The 19,563-nt window shown below is 39.1% G+C and overlaps 1 protein-coding gene across 1 annotated transcript in view; it reads right to left on the reverse strand.

Moving 5' to 3' along the window:
- The window catches only part of LOC150100631 (fibrillin-1-like), a 1,594,375-nt gene that overhangs the window by 313,733 nt on the left and 1,261,079 nt on the right, over nt 1–19,563 (reverse strand). Inside the window, exon 53 of the mRNA XM_090401848.1 lies at nt 15,126–15,248. Within this exon, the coding sequence (XP_090257974.1) occupies nt 15,126–15,248 (123 nt within the window). The remainder of the gene's footprint in view (nt 1–15,125; nt 15,249–19,563) is intronic.

Consider the following 19,563-nt stretch of genomic DNA (forward strand, 5'->3'; position numbering starts at 1 on the left):
TCTTGGAAAGGGTCCACACATCCAAATTTATAACAGCGATAAACAACAAGCTAAAGGACATTTGCCCTCAGTCGCACATACGTGCTCGACCTGATTTAACCTTTGCCCAGAGAGAACAAAGATGCCAATCTGAAGACAACTAGAAGAAAAATGCCAAAATGGAGACAACAGTCGGATGATAGACTACAAACAAACCAAACTAGTACAAAAACCAAGTGATGCCACTAGTAGCCACCAAGGACATCAGTATGCAGGCACTGCATAGGAAATGTACAAGACCTTTGGGGTCAAATCCATGTCTCACAGAACCTCGCATATCCACTTCACCAACATCCGTGGCCTCATCTCCAACCTTAATAGCATCCACTACCATTTGCAGTCCACCAAATCCTACCTACTCTTTTTAACAGAAACTCAAATCTCACCTTCCCCCAGCACTATTCATCTCAACCTTCCTAACTATACACCATTTAACTCCTTTCGACCTAAGGGTGGCGTCTGTGCATATATCCACTCTGACATACTCTGCCAGAAAGCACCTAACCTAGAATCGCTCAACTTCGACCTTCTCTGGCTGAAGATATCCCTCCCCCACTCAGTCAAATTCATCTGCTGTCTCTATCGCTCTCCTAATACCACCAATCACTCTGAGCTCTTTCATTTCTTCTCAATTAAAGTTGATTTTCTCTAGTCCCACTCTCCTAACAGCGAAATCATCCTCCTGGGTGATTTCAACGGCTATAACACCAAATGGCTTTCCTCTTCCAGTTATACAGATCCTGCAGGCAGAGATGCTGAAACATTTGCAGTCACCAATGACCTTACACAAATTGTTCAAACTGACCATAATACCAGATAATCCGAACCACTCCCCAAATACCCTAGATCTCTTCCTTACTAATGACCCCCCAAATATGTAGTGACCTCCCCTGGGTAATTCTGACCACAACTTAGTGCTCATCTCCTTCCCCATGCAACAACGCTTACACAGTTATTCCCACACAAGAATAGTTTGGCATTATAATAGTGCCAAATGGGACAGTCTCAGAGACTACTATGCTTAATTCCCATGGTTGGACTATTGTTTCCGGTCTTCCAGTCCAAACATATGCACCGAACTTATCACCAAAGTAATCCTCACTGGCATGAAAACATACATTCTCCACACTACTCAGAACTGCTGTCCCCTAACTAAACCTTGGTTCTCCTAAAAATGTGCCAAGGCTGTACAAATGAAAAATCAGGCATACCACAACTGGCTGAAATCAAGAACCCCATCCTCATTCAATGCCTATACTAAAGCCCGAAACAGATGCAAGAAAATTATCAATACTTCTAAAACAGAAGCTGAACGGGCAAAAAGCAGAAAGCTTACAACCTGTCCAAACAGCAGCCATGCCTTTTGGTCTCTTACCAAGGCAATTGGCCATAACTTTTGCCCTACACTATTCCCACCTCTATCATACCCAGATGGGTCAATTGCAACATCACCCTTAGAAAAAGCTAACCTCCTGGCTTTACACTTTGCCTGCAATGCACACATAACTGACAATAGCAAATGCCTTCCAGTCATTCCAACTGCCCAACATACAATGTCCCCTGTATCCTTTTGCCAAAAAGATATCACAAACCAGTTGTCTAAATTAGACACCAAAAAGTCTCCTAGCCCTGACGGCATTCCTCCAATTATCCTGAAGATCTGTGCACCAGAACTGACTCCTATCCTATGCCATCTGTACATGCTCTCTTACTCCACTGGTATATATCCCAAAGCCTGGAAACTGGCCTATATTCAACCCATTCCTAAAAAGGGTGACAAATCACTGCCATCCAACTACTGCCCTATCTCACTCACTTGAGTCCTATCTAAAGTAATGGAGAAAATCATCAACTCTCAACTCCTAATCTACCTTGAAGGTACCCAGCTATTAAGCGACCACCAGTACGGATTTCATCAAAGTCATTCAACAGGAGATCTACTGTCATACATCACCCATCACTGGACAAATGTCATGGAGAAATTCAGTGAATCCCAAGTAGTTGCACTTGATATCTCTAAAGCCTTTGACCAAGTCTGGCACAAAGACTTACTAAGAAAACTCCCATCGTTTGGACTGCCTCAGGACTTCTGCAGATGGATTGCCAGCTTCCTGTTTGGATGCACACTATGTGTGATGGTAGACGGCTCCCTATCCTCTCACCATCCTACTAATGCTGGGGTCCCACAAGGTTCAGTTCTCTCACCGACCCTCTTCCTTCTATATATCAATGACCTACTTCAGTTGACCTCTAACCCAATACACAGTTTTACAGATGACAGCACATTACATTCCTCCCTTTCATTTGACAAACCCTACTCTACACAACTCACTTCAACCACCATTGCCCTTAATTCCGACCTCCAAGCCATCTGCAAATGGGGCTCAGATAACCTCGTCAACTTCAACGCTAGTAAAACTCAGTTCTGTCTTATTTCTCACAAAAAAGAACCTTTTCATCCAGCATTGTTTCCGATAACACTCGAATTCCCAGACAAGATGAAATTTCTCTTCTTGGAATTACCCTGACATCAAGCCTCTCCTGGCATAAACACATCACAACCGCTGCATCCTCAGCTTCCAAAAAACTGGGTTTTCTCTTTCGCTCAAGACATTACTTCACCTCTAAATAGCTGTTAACCTTATACAAATCGCATATCTGCCCAGCTATCAAGTACTGCTCTCGCATCTGGAGTGGGGGCTCCTAAAAGCTCCCTCAAAATGCTTGACTCAATACAGAGGAGAGCAATTAGACTAATAAATGACCCATCTCTCACCAACTTGCTCCCCTCACTTTCACATAGATGCTTGGTCTCTGCAATTTGTATATTCTATAAATATTTCCATGGGAAATGTTCATCTGAAACAGCATCAATAATTCCCCCACTCTGTATTAAGCCCATTGCAACACGTACAGCTGCCACCCAACATCCTTTTGCAGTACACCTTGAAACCCACAGTAAGTTTCTTTTCCTCCTCATTCATCCCTGCTACTGTGGTACTGTGGAACAATCTTTCCCCTGATGTATTTCCCGACCAATACAGGCATTTAAATCAAGTGTAAACAAGTTTCTCCTTTCACACCCCACCACCCATATATGACACTAACGTACTATAGGTTGACTAGCCAATCTCTCGTATATGGGCCCAACATAAAAAAAAAAAAAAAAGAAGATATCAAAAAACACTGTACATTGTTAATTATAAGAATGTGGACTGGAAAGTTGGGTTGATATAAGAAGAAGAAGAGGTGATATCAGTGAGATATTTAAGCTGTTGAGAGGTGGTTACAAGGTTGACAATGGGGGGGGGGTGTTCTTTCATATGGTAGAACAAAGGAAAGGGGTGAGGAGATGGGACCATCTATGGAGGTTATAAATAGAAGTAATGAGCAGTACAGTGAGTGGCTTTTTTGCATGGAGAGTGGTGGGACCATTGAATGCATTACTGAAAGTTACCAACAGCACAAAAATTGGCAAAGTTTAAGGATTGGCATGAAAGACTTTGTATTCTCTAGGATGAGTCTTACAACTCTGTGGAGGTCCTGAATTATAATATAATATTCGTCCTTTTGGTGAATATCTGACCATTTTCTTTTTTTTTTTCTGCTTGGGGCATCTAAACAGTTAAAAACAGTTTAGTTCAAGGTGGATCAAAAGTTTTTGAAATTAACGCTTTACATTATATAAATAATGTATCATCTTTTTGAATTTTCAAATTTTCCTGGCTTTTCAATAAAAGTCTGGCCAAGGGAAGTGTCAAACTATGGACCAGTTTGTGTTTCATCAGTAGTTGTTAAGATCTTGGAGAAATTAGTGAGGGATCCTTTACAGTGCTGGGCAGATAAAGGTAATGTTATCTGTGAGAATCAACATGGATTTGTTAAGAGGCACTCTTGCGTTAGTAATATGATTGCCTTTTATAATAACGTGACAAGAGAGGTTGATGAGAGAAAGGCATATTCTACCATTTTTTTGGATTTTACAAAGACATTTGACATGGTACCACATGATAAGCTAATATTTAAGTTGCAGCACATGAGTTTAGATGTTAGGTTAGTGAACTGGATTCAGGATTAGCTATCTGATAGGTATCAGAGAGTTGCGTATGAGGGGAAAGCACTATCAAGGAGACAGAAAGTTACAAGTGGAGTCCCACAGTGCTCAGTACTGGAACCTGTATTGTTTAACCTTTATATCAATAACATTGTCAATGGATTACAGGGGGATATGCAGTTGTTCGCAGATGATTTGAAGCTGGGCTGGGTTATTAGTAATAGTGCAGATGTGGCAGCCCTTCAAGAGGATTTGAATAAACTGGACAGATGGGTAAATGAATGGGGGTATCGGTTTAATGCAGCAAAATGTAAAGCCTTGAAGTTTGGAATACATCGGTACACTGCATACTTTATTGGAGGAACTGTACTGGAGGAAGTAGGGGGAGGCAACAGATCTGGTAGTGATCAATAGAAACCTGAAATTCAGGGAAAATATTGCAAAAGCAGTGAAGGAATCCCAGAGGATTGCTGCAATAATGAGAAGGACACTGACCTGCAGAGATAAAAGAGATTTCATTGTGTAAAACCCTGATCAGACCACACTTAGAATATTTGGTCCAAATTTGGTTATCGAATTTGGTCCCCAGTATTTGAAGGGGATAAATAAACTGTCGAAAGTATAATAAGTTTAGTTTAATCCTTTATCCAAGTGTGAGCAAACCAAGTTTGCGCCTGAAAGTATCTTCAGGACTGGTAAGGTAGTGCAACACCAGGAAACTCGTTGCAAAAGTGGAGAAAGCTCTCATTACTCCTATCTCAGTATCTCCCATAATGCAAAGCACATCTCCTTGCACTACCTTACCCCAGTCCTGAAGATACTTTCAGGCGCAAACTTGGTTTGCTCACACTTGGATAAAGGATTAAACTAAACTTATTATAGTCTAACCAAGAGAAAAATAAACTCTCAACATCTTTCTCTGAATCCAGAGTAATTTAATAATAAGGTTGAACACCCTTTGGCAACTCCTATAGGTTAGGATGACTTCTCATTTCTTCTGCCTTGGTATCTCCACTAATGGGCCTGGCTCCCACTGACGAGACCTCAATAAAGGTCGAAACCGGTATGGGTAGTGGCCCTTGCCTTAATGTATAGCATTACACATATCCGCAAGGAGATGTGCTTTGCGTTATGGGAGATACCGAGATAGGAGTAACGAGAGCTTTCTCCACCTCTGCCACGAGTTGCCTGGTGTTGCACTACCTTACCCCAGTCCTGAAGATACTTTCAGGCACAAACTTGGTTTGCTCACACTTGGATAAAGGATTAAACTAAACTGAAAAATAAACTCTCAACAAACTGTCAAAAGAGTGCGCAGGCAGATAACAAAGATGGTATCAGAACTGTACAATGTTAATTATGAAGATAGGCAGAGTTTGGTAGACAGAAGAAGGAGAGGTGATATGATTGAGATTTTTAAAGTGTTGAAAGGGAGTTACAGGGTCAACATTGGGAGAATTCTTTCAATTGGTGGAACAGGGGAAGGAGTGAGGACAAGTGGGGGCCATCCCTGGAAGTTATGAAAGGAAGCTGCGAGCCAGAGGGGTGAGGAGTAGTTTCTTTGCATCGAGGGTGGTTGAACAGTGCAATGCATTGCCTGACAGAGTGGCGAGAGCATGAACAGTCAATGAGTTCAAGAAGTGGCATGATAGCCTTTGTGTTTTGTAGGATGTGCCTCCTACGATGAGTCTTGTGACTCCATGGCAGCCTGAATAATAATAATAACAATAATAATGGAAATAGTAAGGAAATAATTAAGCTTGATGTTCATAAAGCAATGGGATTTGATGATATATTACCTTGTGCTTTACAGGAATTACAGGGAGTTATCAGTATCATTGGCATGCTGGTTTAATAAGTCTTACAACATCAGAGATTCAAGAGAGTGGAAATAAGGTAAAATTGTTCCACTGCATAAAGATAGTGATGTGGCTATAAATTATAGGCCAATATGTATATCTGGATTGTGGTTAAGTGGTTAAGGTATTGGAGAGATTATTGAGAAATAGAATACAGAAGTGAGTTAAAAACAGCACTATTTTCTGTGATTGTCAGCATGGGTTTGTTAAAGGGAGATCATGTTTTATAAATTACTTGTGTAGTATAACAAGATGACCAATGTATTGCACAAGGGAAATGCACATACACTGCTTGGAAAGAAGTCAACAGTCACCACAGTGTGAGGAACAAACAGCCATGGCACTAACTTTAATAAGATGTAGGACCTTCTTTCACTGCAATTACTGCAGCAATCAGAAAGGGCACACTTTTTACAAGTGTACAATATCGATCAATGGGAATGTTGGAGGTCCTTCGTTCAACTTTTACATTTATGATATTCAGGTAGATATCCCTTGATCTCACCTGATCCACTTCATCCCACAGATGTTTAGTGGGGGTTGAGATTAAGTCTCTGTGAAGACCCATCAAGTGTGGTGACATTAATGTGCACAAACCATGCAGGTACAACAGCAGCAGCCTTATTATTATTAAACAAGACCTCATGGAGTCAAAGACTCATCTAGGAGGTCCTTTTATCTCACACACACCTCATCATACCGGGTCTTAAACACATTCAAACTCCTTGCAGACACCACACTCTCAGGCAAGGCATTCCAATCATTCACAACTCTGCACGAAAAAAACCTGCCTCTCACTCCCCTACTCACACCCTCTTTATACAGTTTCCAGGGATGACCTCTGGTTTTCCCCTGATCTTCCACTATTCTCTGTAGAACTTCTCCACCATTGATCCTATAACAACCCCTTACCAACTTGTAGGTCTCTATCATATCTCCCCTCTTCCTTCTCTCCACTAGACTCTGCAAATTACATCTTTTCAATCTTTCCTCATACTCGACATTCCAGAGGTCAGAAACGACCTTAGTCAGTCGCCTTTGAACCCTTTCCAACATCTCTTCATCCTTCTGAAAACCAGGTGACCAAATCTGGGCACAATAGTCCATGTGTGGCCTAATCAAAGCCTTATACAATGGAACAAGAATCTCCCTACTTCTACAAGTCAGTGTCCTCCTCATCATTCCCAGAAGTCTTTGTGTTGTCTTCACAATTTTGGCGATGTGTCCCCTAAATTTTAGATCCTTATCCACTATCACTCCCAGATCTCTTATTTCCTCTACTTCCAACAATATATTCTCACCAAGCATAAATTCTGCATCCCATCTTTGTTTTCCAAATTTTAAAACCTTACATTTTGCAACATTGAACTCACATCCCCATTTGCTTGCCCAATCACTCAATTTATTCAAGTCTTCTTGCAAAGCCACAACATGTTCACTACTCTTTATGGTTCGTCCCAACTTTGCATCATCTGCAAACAACTGAATATCTCCATCCAAATCTTCACCAATATCATTAATATACAAGTTAAATAGTAATGGCCCTAAAACAGATCCCTGAGGCACTCCACTAGTGACTTTCCTTTTCCTGGATATTGCACCCCCATACACAACTTGTTGATACCTATCAGATAGCTAGTCTCCAATCCAATGCACTAATCTAATATCCAACCCCATCTGCTCTAGTTTGACTCTCAACTTATCATGAGGTACTCTATCAAAAGCTTTTGCGAAATCCAAGTATATTACTGTGTATCCTTCTCCTCTGTCCAAGGAAGCAGTCACTTTATTGTAATAAGTAAGTAGATTACTAAAACACGACCTCCCTTTAGCAAATCCATGCTGTCCATCAAAGATTATACCATTGTTGTCAACCCAACTCTGGATCCTAGTTCTCACAAGCTTCTCCAACAACTTAACCACAACACCTGACACACAGATAGGCCTATAGTTTGATGCTTGAGTTCGATCACCTCCTTTATGAAGTGGCACAATCTTGCCCTCCTTCCACTCTTTAGGGACTTGACCAAGTGCAAGACTCGTATTAAAAAAATATGTCAAGGCAGGTGTCAACTCTCTGGCACATTCCTTCAGAATACGCGGTGATATATTATCAAGTGCCACAGCCTTATTTACATCTAGTTTACTCAACTCCCCAAACACCTCTTGCTCACTTACAGTCAGTCTCTCCTCCCCATCATCAACTGCTCTTAATCTCTCCATGAAGTCACGTTCACAAGATTGAAAGATCTTTATGAACTGCTCATTAAGTATCTCCACCACACATTCTGCAACAGCTGTCTTTATACCATTTCCTCCAATCAATGTCATCCTTCCATAATCATTCTTTCTTTTGCTGGCTACATATCGAAAGAACTCCCTAGGATTCTTTTTAGCTTCATTAGCTAACTGCTGTTCATACCTCTCTTTAGCTACTCTCACCAACCAAGTCACCCTCCTTGCCTGGTCTTTGTAGACCTCATGAAATTGGTTACTTCCACTTCTCTTATGCTGCCTCTACAATGAGGTACTCTTTATTACTTTATTCATCCATCTCACACCTACCTTATTTAACCTTCTCACCCGTGGTATACATTTAGACATTGCATCCACTAAATATTTTTTGAAAATCCCCCAAGCTGCATTGATCTCTTTTCCAGCTAACTCCTCATTCCATGCTACACCTGCAAGCTGTCTCCTGAGCTCTTCATAATCACCCCCCCCCCTTGTAGTTCCACATATACCCTTTTTTCACAGGGGTCTTTGCACTGCTGGCAACCACCCCAAGTAATCACCTCATGGTCACTTTCACCAATTGGTGGATGATTTGATACCTCATTAATAATTACATCCTCCGATGAGATGACCAAATCCAAGATCCTTAATCCTCTTGTGCCCTCTGTTACATACTGTCTGAGGTAGTTATCCCTCAAAAACTCAAGAAACTCATTTTCTTTACTTCCAGTTGCTATCTCTTCATTCCAGTCTATATTGCCATAATTAAAATCACCCATAATGATCACCCTTTTCTTATTTGCTTGGCTTATTTGACTATACATTTCACTATCACCACCATCCACATTACCAGGTCTATAACAACATCCCACCAAGTATTTGATTCTATTCACCTCTATCTCACACCATACTGCCTCAAAATCACTGGCCCCATTTCCCTCTTGCATCTCTACCTTGTATGGACATAACTCTTTCTCTATCATCAATAGCACTCCCCCTCCCTTTTTACCCCTTCTATCCTCACGAAACAGATCATACCTTTCCATCTCCATTCCTGTCAGGATGTCATCCTCATCTAACCATGTTTCACTTATTCCAACAATCTCTGGATGCACAGACGCAATTAGTGCAACCATTTCATCCGCCTTGTTTCTTATACTTCTAGCATTGGTATACAAACACAACAACTCATTTCTGGATCTACAGCTAGTTCCACTGATACCACTCACTCGATGTGATCTCTCCATGCTGGACTGGGGCCATTTCCCTTTCTGCTTCTTCATTTTAGAACCCTTTGCAATTCCATCTGTTTCCTTTTGATCCCTGATCATCCCATTACTTTCCTGCCTACACATGCTCTCACCTCCTCTTGGAGCATCCACCTTTCTCACGCTGTGGATCCCTGTCCACCCTGAGCCTCCTCGTTTCCCTGCTCCTCTTGCACACCAATTCTCTCATTTTCTATACTCATACCACTCATTTCCACATTCATTTACACTCCTTCAATCTCTCCTGTCTTACTCTCCTGCTCTTCCACATCACTCCCCTCTCGATCTGATTCATTCTCTCTATTCACTTCTCCACTTTCCAGCAGCAGTCTCTCCAAGCGACTCACACCATAACCACTCAAATGCAGTCCATCGCTTCCATACAGCTCACTTCGTCCCTCAAACTCATTCCACACATTAACAAACTGTACTCCCATCTCCTCACACATTTCAGCCAGAATATCATTCATAATCCTTGCTCTCTGCCTCATTTCACCACAATCATACCTAGGCAACACACTGACCACCCTTCCTGTCACACTATTCTCCTTTATCTTTCCAAGCAGTCTCCTGACATTCATTTTGACATGCTCTTTGTTCTCTCTCAAATCATTTGTACCAATTAATACAATTAACTCTTTTGCTCGTTCCCGCCTCATATTCAATGCCTCAATCACTCTACTCATTTTACCGCCTGGAAAACATACCTTGTGCATTTATCCTCTAGCACGCCTTTAATAATGGAGTCGCCATACAACGCCACTCGCTCATCTTTTGTTAACTCTTTCATGCCATCATGATTTATTTTAATAGTTTTGACCTGAATTCTCTTAATTTCATTCTGCATCTATTTCATTTCTTGCTTCATCCAATCCAATTCACCTTCCGAACCTCGCGACACATTCACTCTATCATTAAATCTTTCTAACTTTCTAACTCTCGACACCCTCTTCTCACTTTCCCTCTCATTCATCCTTCTTTGTTTCCGTACTTTCGGTCCAACATACGTCAAACTTTCACTATCATTCTTCTCACTTTCACTCTCACATATCTTTCTTTGTTTCCGTACTTTCGGACTAACATGCGTCCAACTTTCGCTATCCTTCTTCTCACTTTTATTGTCATTCATCTTTCTTTGGTTCAGTACTTTCGTTCCAACATGCGTCCAACTTTCGCCATCAGTCATTCTTTTTTCGCTATCATTCATTCTTTCGATTTTTTTTTACTTGCGATTTCTGCATCACGCCATTTCTACTTTCATTCGTTCTCTCAATTTCGTTTCTTTCCGCCTCACTTTCGTCCCTTTTAACATCCATTAGAAAAAGAGCGGTTGTCAAATCGCTCTTTTTCTTTTTTCCTGATTTTTTAACATTTTTTCGCCTGTCTTTCTCACCATCCTTCTCTTTCAAATGTGCACTCGCGACACAATCGGTACTAGCACTTTCTGTCATCAACTTCATATTCGCACTCATCAATTCCTCATTCAGGTCACATTTCGCACACACCCTTCTTCCATCCACACTAAACATCCACAAATCGTTTATGTAATTGAAGGAATACATATAACAACAGACCTCACACTTAACGAACCGACTGAAATCCAAATTAAAATCATGGAATGACAATGCAATTCAAGTCATTAATGCAGTATCTTATCCCATCTGTTCAAATTTAGTTATCAACCTGTTGTGTAGTAATCTGTCCAAAGCCTTTGCAAAGTCTATGCATACCACTGTATATATTAAAAGGTGGGGGGGAGTAGATATGCAGACTTTAGGGAGGCAGTTGAGTGTATGAATGAGTATAATATGCCCGAGCGAGTACGAAGGACAACAAATCAGAATGGGATGGTTAGTATAAGGCATCAAAGTAGGGATGGGACTAACGGCTCCTGCAATTCATGTACACTAATGCCAGGAGTATTAGGAACAAGAAGGAGGAGTTTTTGGCATTGGTTGTCACTTCCAGGCCACAGGTTGTTGGTATTAGTGAAACATGGTTGACAGAAGATGATAAAGCTAGTGGGATTGAATGTGACAGGTATAGCATGTTCAGGAGTGACAGGGAGAATAAAAAGGGAGGAGGAGTGTTATTGATGATAGTTGATGAGTTGCAGCCAAGGAGTATAGAACTGCAGGATAGAGAAAAGAGCACATTTGAGGCTATTTGGTGTGAGATAGAGGCTAGCAGAACAAAATATACAATTGGGTGCTGCTATAGACCAGGTAATAGAATAGATGGTGGGGATAGTATGCATAGGCAAATAGAAGAAATGAGTGGAAGGAGGGTAATTATTATGGGGGATTTCAATTATGGTAACACTGACTGGAAAGAGGAGAGGGTAAATGGGAGGAAGGAAATGGATTTTATGCATTTATTAAGGGACAACCATCTGCGACAGCATTTAATGGAAAATACTAGGGGGCAGAGAATGCTTGACCTGTAACGAACATGACCATGTTGCCACCAATTGGTGAGAGTGATTATAAGGTCATGACTTGAGAGATGGCTAAAGGAGTGGAATTTACAATTAAGACAGGGTACATGTAGAATTACCAGGCTGGTAAGTATGACAAGCTTAGTAGTGTGCATGGCTCAGTGCCATGGCATGTAAAACTGCAAGGGCTGGATGTTAATAGTGCAGGGGAGGAGGTTGAGAGGATCCAGAGGCTAATGACCAAGATGATAGCAGGTCTATGGAATGAACCTTGTAAGAACATGTTGAGGATTTGTGGGTTGCAAAAATTGGTTGATAGGTAGAGGAGGGGAGATATGATTGAGACATTTAAATTACTGAAGGGTTTCTATAAGATTAATTCAGAAGATATTTTTGAGAACAGGGCTGGTGGTGGGAGGACTAGGGAACATCCATGGAAGCTGGGCAAGAGTGTGGTTAGTAAGGGTGTTAGAGCTGGGTTCTTTACTTTTAGAGTGCTGAATGAGTGGAATAAGCTGCCAGAGTCTGTAGTGGGTGCTGTGACAGTGAATGAGTTTAAGGCAAGGTATGATAGATACTGTGTGAATGTCGAATTGTTGTGATGAACATGATTTAGGGCCTCCCTATATGAGTCTAAGGACTCCCTGGAGTTGCCCGTAATAATAATAATAATAATATATTTTTCATGTCAAATGCATTTTCTATTATTATAATACATAAGTAAATTGGTAAAACAAGACCTCCATGTAACAAACCCATACTGACAATATAAACACCTGAGGGAGATTTCATAAGTCTGTAAATCTTAAGATTATAATGTTAATAAATTTTAATATTTTTGAGATATAAAAATAAATCACGGCTGTGCTCCTTGGAAAGACCTCTGTTTCAATCCCATTTAGAACAAGAAATGCTGATAAGGACTTTGCTAAAGAAATCTCAGTACAGAAGTAGCAGTGATTTTTATCTTGTAAGTATAGGATTAACTACTAATATAAAAGATGGATACATGAAGACTTAAATGGAAAAGTTGTTAATACACATAGTAGCACAGGCTGTGGTATTTATAATCTGTACCTTTAATTTCAGTTTCTCTTTTGAATTTTTTTTTCTGTAAACACATATTTTAAATTAACTGAACTGTTTCTCATCTACTGCTTAGGTAATCATTATTAAGAATATAATCACATAAAACTTTCATGGGAGGAAGAGCTCATGTTATCTGGCCTTGATAGTATGAGATGAAATATTATTATTATTTAACACCTCCAGGAAGTCCAAAGACTCATCGAGGGAGAGTGTGCCAACAGCATCGAATGATTGGTCCCCTTCCAACTACTAACTGCACTCAAACTTACTTAACTGAGTCATTAGTAGCAGAGGCTCTACCAATCGACCAACCTTAGCCGGCAAAGGTTGGTCGATTGGTAGAGCATATTAGACTAGTATATTTTAGGTTTCCTAGTCTCAGTGTAGATGCATTTAGCTGAACTGGCTTTCTGTTTTCTCCTTCTGGACTAGTTACTGTACTTCAGAATTAAAAATTCTTTGGAAGTACAAATGTGTGGATGACATAGATCTGTGGTGGCACAGTAAATCTATAACTTGAATTTTTACAAAAAAAAAAGAAAGTGAATTTTGTTGGTTACGTCAAAATAAATACATTCAGAGATGTTATATTCTATATTATGAATGTTCTGTGACAAGAAAAACTGGAATGTTCTGTGATAAGAAAATTGTAGTGAAAGGCACTTATCAAACAATCTTAGCTTATTTAAGAGTACAGTGTATAATGATGTTTAATGTACATCTAATAAAATGTCAATAAACAACATACATATCTACAAAAAGGAAATGCAAAAATCACGACAGCTCTGCTAGATGTTTTAATGTGATATCAGCCATGAAAGGTTGTAAAACTACAGTACATTAGTATTATGGGTGGATTAAGGATTTTTTTTCCTTCTATATTCTACATAATTCAGAAACCCTGATGTAGAGACAAAACATGGAAGAACTCTTTTCAAGCACCCAATATGTGGGGCAATAGTCTCACACCAGGTAATGAAATTCATATACTACCTAAAGATAATCACAAACATCCATGCCCATGGCAGGATTCAAACCCTCAACCTGTTAGTTGGAGAACCTATGCTCTAACCACTCAGATATGCAAAATATTTTTGCCAGCCTGGCTGGCCAAGTGGTTAGCATGTCCGCTCTCCAGTCAAGAGGCTGCGGGTTTGAATCCTGCCGTGGGCATGGATGTTTGTGATTGTCTATGGAAATACTAGTGGTGGTGGTGGTGGTAGATGGCATTGGTGTAATTACAGTCAGTTGGTGGATTGTGAATGGTGGAAGAGGAGTTGTAGAGTAGATGCCCTCCCTTGATGAGTCTTTGGACTTCCTGGAGGTGATAAATAATAATAATAACAATCAATACCTTTACCACAACTCCAAATAAATTAGATCTTCTGATTAACCTATAATTTGTAGCCTCAGTCTTATCACCACCTTTGTAAAGAGAAAAACTTTTACCTTCTTTCCCACTCCTTTGGGACTTGTGCTGTTACAAGATTCTTGTTAAACAGGTATGCCAAGTTTAATACAAATTCCTTGCAACATTCCCTTACAATATGTCATCAAATCCTATTGTGTTATTTACATCAAGCTTACTTATTTCTTCATATATCTTTTGTTCACTCACCAGTAAGCGATCTTCTCCCACTCCCTCTATACTTGAGCGTCTCATGGATTCACACTGATGACTATGAAATAATAATGAATTGTGTAATGAACACCTCAACTCTGTCCCTGTAGCAATTGCCAACCTATCATTTTCATCCATTAACATCATCCTACCATAATTATTCTTCTGGTTACTACATGCCACATTTAAAAAAAAAAAAAAAGTTGGAATTTTCTTGGCCTGATTTGCTAATTTCTGCTCAAACTGCACTTTTGCTGTCCTTACCAACTGAGTTACCTTTGTGACCTTCTCTTTATGCAATGCATAATCCCTTCATTAATTGATTTGATATAACTCTGCTATATAGCTCTGAGCTGTCTCCTTTTCATAATCATTCATACTGAATAAACCTCAACATTTTTGTAGAAAATAAATCTCTGTGCTTTCTTTCTAACTTGTCTACTTTGCATTTCAATGAAACTCATTATAATATAAATGACAAGAAAATTAAAATATAATAAAAATGTGATCTAAAATTAAGTACCTTCACAGTGTTTACTGTCTGATGCAAGCGTATATCCAAATGGACAAATGCATTTAAAAGAACCAGGAATATTTTCACAACGAAAAGCACAGAGACTTCCAACTTCGAAGCATTCATCCACATCTAGAGATGGAAAGTAAAAGTTATATTAGAATCTAAATTAAATGGTGATCAAAATAAATGAAAAAAAATGCATGTAAACTAGTACTAATTTACATGAATATTTTGTACAGATATATAAATTCTTGAGAAATATTTGAAGTTAGTAATGGATAAAGGAATAAAGAAAGAGCAGAAGATATCTTACCTTAGATTGAATGATTTGTTATATAAAAGGTAAGATATCTTAACTTAGATTGAATAATTTGTTACAAAAAAAGGTAAGATATCTTACCTTTCAACCATTCAACCTTAGATTGAATAATCTGTTATAAAAAAAAGTAAGATATCTTATTTTAGATTGAATGATTTGTTATAACTGACAAGAAGAGAAACTGAGAAATAGTTGTACAGGGTTGAATATTAACTACGAAAAGAGGATATGTTAAGCAGCTAAGTTAGAATTGAAAGTAAAATAAGGGGAGTACATTCTTTTGCTTTTTAAGTATCATCAGACCTCAAAATACATGGAAAGAATTGGTTCACATGTTCCCTATGATTTGGTAACTGACTGGCTGTCAGGTGTGGAGTGAAAAAACAAAACAAAACGAGAAACTGAGTGGGATGCTATTATTATGACAGCAACCTCTGTGGAACTGGCATATTCATCATGGGAGGCCCATTTAACTAACAACATGTCTATTGTATTCAATCTTAAATTCATTTATGTTCCCTACATTTGCAATACATTCCACAATCATCCCACTACATTGCCTTAGATGTAAAAAAATCTACTCTCACACCCTTCTTCACTACACCTTTATAGAAATTTCCAGGAATGGCATTTTTGCTACAGGAGACTCTGTAGCTGTCAGTATAGATGAAGGCATCTGGTTGGAAAGACCTGGGTTCAATTCCCATCAGTGATGTGAGGAACCTTTATCTGGTCTCTTTCAACTAAAGGTGACTTAACCAGTCTCATATGGAGGTGCAGAGGTTTCTTCTCCCACAAACTCGAGTTTTTCATTCCTCAAAACAGGCAAACCGATCCCGTGAACACATGGCTACAGTCATAAAAATATACTACAGCAAGGAAGACAATGGGAAACCACCTTGCTCATAATCATCTCCCTAATATGGTGGCATATAGCTACCCCACCAGATGTATGGCTGAGGAAAAAGGATAGACAGGCCTTTTTCCCTCCCTTCCCTCTTGCTCTTTTTATAATCTTCTCTATACTAATCTGGTAAAAATCCCTTCACTAACTTAAATGTCTCTGTCATATCACCTTTTTTAATTCTTAACCACCAAACACTGCAATCTACATATATAGTCTATGGGAATGCCAATTTTAGATCTTATTACCTTCATCATTTGTTTCTGAATCCTCTCTAGTGTTTCTACATCACAATGAAAACCAGGTATTGACCAACGTGTGGTCAAACCATTGCCTTATAAAGTGGAAACACCAACACCACCTCTTTTTATCTCTATCTGTCAGCATACTTCTTATAACAGCAATATGATGTGCAGGCTTTGCAACACTTGCAATGCACCCTCTGAACTTCAGTCCACTGTCACCCATCACTCCTCTAGATTCCAAATCTTATCCACTTCTTGAAGCACATTTCCACCAATACAGTGCATGGCCCTATGTGTCTACACTCCACCAAAGTGTAGCTATCTTGCATTTATTAACATTAACGCTACAACTCCACTCATTTGTCATACCTAAAAGTCTATTCAAATTTTTGTGAAGGGAATTAACATCAGCAACCCTTCTTATAATCATCCCCATCTTTGAGCTATGCAAATAATCACAGATATTGTTATGCTATTTTGAAGAAGGACAAAAAAGTGATATTATCAATGTCCCAAATGAGGTTTAAACTATAAAGATACCTCATGTTTATGTAAAGATTTTGTTTCTTTCCATTTTGCAAGGGATTTGGTTAGGACATGTCAACAGGCCTATTATGGTAATTGTTTCAATTTTTGGAATGTGATTGGTTTCAGTTACATGAGCAGAGCTCTGAGGTGTATTTTGGTTTGAAGAGAAGGATTTTTTTTTTTTTTTTCATTCTTCTAGGTAGCCACACACACCTAAAGTGTAGGATAGCATTGAAAAGGATCCTTACTTTGGCATTGTTGCAGTGTGTGTGTGTGTGGGTGTGTGTGTGTGTGTGTGTGTGTGTGGGTGTGTGGGTGGGTGGGTGGGTGGGTGTGTGTGGGTGGGTGGGTGGGTGGCCTGGGACCTATTATGCAGTATATCTCATGAAGTAGACAATCTAGTATTGAAAATTTTTCCACTTGGTTACACTATAATTCAAGATGCCAAGAAATATAGTCTCGGTTTAATCCTTTATCCAAGTGTAAGCAAAGTTTGCATGTGAAGTATCTTCACAACTGGACTACTTGTATACAGATGCTAATTGATGTGAATCAATTGTCTTAGTATCCCATAATGAAAAGCACATGCCCTTTCATATGTGTATAATGCTATGCATTAAGGGAAGGACCACTAACCAGACCAGTTTCAACCTTTATTGAGGTATGTTTAAATGCAGGGATACTCTCCAAAAACTCAGAGTAATCTATAAGATCACTCTAAATCTCATTGAGTGACCTTAAAGGATCACTACTAAACTCATCACTCCTGAATTGAATTGACCCAGTTCAGGAAGCTCAGCAGTAACTACCCGGTGACAGGTAAAAACCTGCCACCAAACAGAACCTCTGTTCTGTGTGAAGCAGATTACCATCAGTGTGAGACAACCCAGAAGAGATACCAAGACTGAAGTATAAGTCATATATTTCCCATATACAAGTAGTGAAAAGGCATATCACCTTATTAAAATACCTTGGATCAGAGAAAGATATTGAAAGTTTTTTCACTTGGTTAGACTATAAATTAAAGATGCCAAGAAGTTATCCTTGGTTTAATCCTTTGTCAAAGTGTAAGAAAATACTTCAAGTATTATCTTCACAACTGGGCAACTTGTATACAGAGCCTAATAACCTCACATCAATTTCCTTAATATCCCATAATGTCCATCTATATGCCCATTGTATATAAGGTGATACACCTTTTCATTATTACTTGTATATGGGAAACAGATGACTTCTACATTACTTCAACCTTGGTATCTCTTTGGGATCTGGCTCCCACTTAGGGTAGCAAGCTATCCTAAGTGGGAAGTAGAGAGGTTATGCTCAGTGGCTGTTTTTTACCTGCCAATAGGTGTAGCGACTGCTGAGTTTCCTAACTTGGAGCAATTCAGGTCAGGAGTGATGAGTTTAGTAGTGATCCTTTAGGATCATTCAGTGAGATTTTTATTATCTTGTAGATCACTCAGAGTGATCTTTTTGGAGAGGTATTCCTGTACTTTAATATACCTCAATTAATGTTGAAATCAGTCCAGGTAGTGGCCCTTCTCATAATGCATACCATTATACATGGAAAGGATATGTGTGGTTTGCATTATGGGACTGATGTGAAGTCATTAGACTATATACAAGTAGCCCAGTTGTGACAATACTTCATGCAAACTTTATTTGCTTACACTTGGATAAAGGATTAAACTGAGAATATAATTTCTCAGCATCTTTAATGTAAAGACAATCTAGTATTTGTTATTATGGGAAAGTATTGAGGCTACTATGTTGTTAACTACTGTAATGCAGTAGGGGAAAACCAGTATTTTAATTTTGGAGTATGTGATTGAGGCAGTGCATGTGTGATGTTGTTTGGCATTTTGTGTATGTTTCGTGCATAGTTGTGCGAGTATAATTTACCTTTATAAAGCACTGAGTGAGCAGTCTTATTTTATCATGGGAGTTGGAAGGATGTACATTAGTAGTAAGTATCGTTAAATTGTGGATTATAGCTTTTTTTACACACAAAAAAAAAGGTAGTAGGAGTTGGAGTGGTGGGATACGTTATAGGTGTACTAGGAACCAGTTGTTGATGATGATGTGCAAAATAATAATAATAAATAAATAAATAAATAAAAATAAATAAATAAGCTTTTAGTATTGAGTAGGAATTTTTGTGAATCAAAGTTATATCCAGCTTGAAGTTAGTCTGAATTTGCACAGTTTCTATATTGATTGGATAAGATTGTGAAGCTGTTTTTGATGAGCTATTTGTGTGTTGCACCTTGTACATAGTATGACTCTGTCACCATAATGTAAACAAAGAGTTATACTACTTACAATGTACAACACAAATGTGGTGACAGACTGGATGATCATGTCAGTTAACTGATATGATCACCGAGTCTGCCACCACCATTTAATTATTACATGTTACACAGCATAGTAGAAGACTCTGCAACA

The sequence above is a fragment of the Typopeltis vanoorti genome, chromosome 12 (genome assembly GCF_054136105.1).
Source record: "Typopeltis vanoorti isolate ZY-2024b chromosome 12, IOZ_Tvanoo_1.0, whole genome shotgun sequence".
NCBI lineage: Eukaryota > Metazoa > Arthropoda > Arachnida > Uropygi > Thelyphonidae > Typopeltis > Typopeltis vanoorti.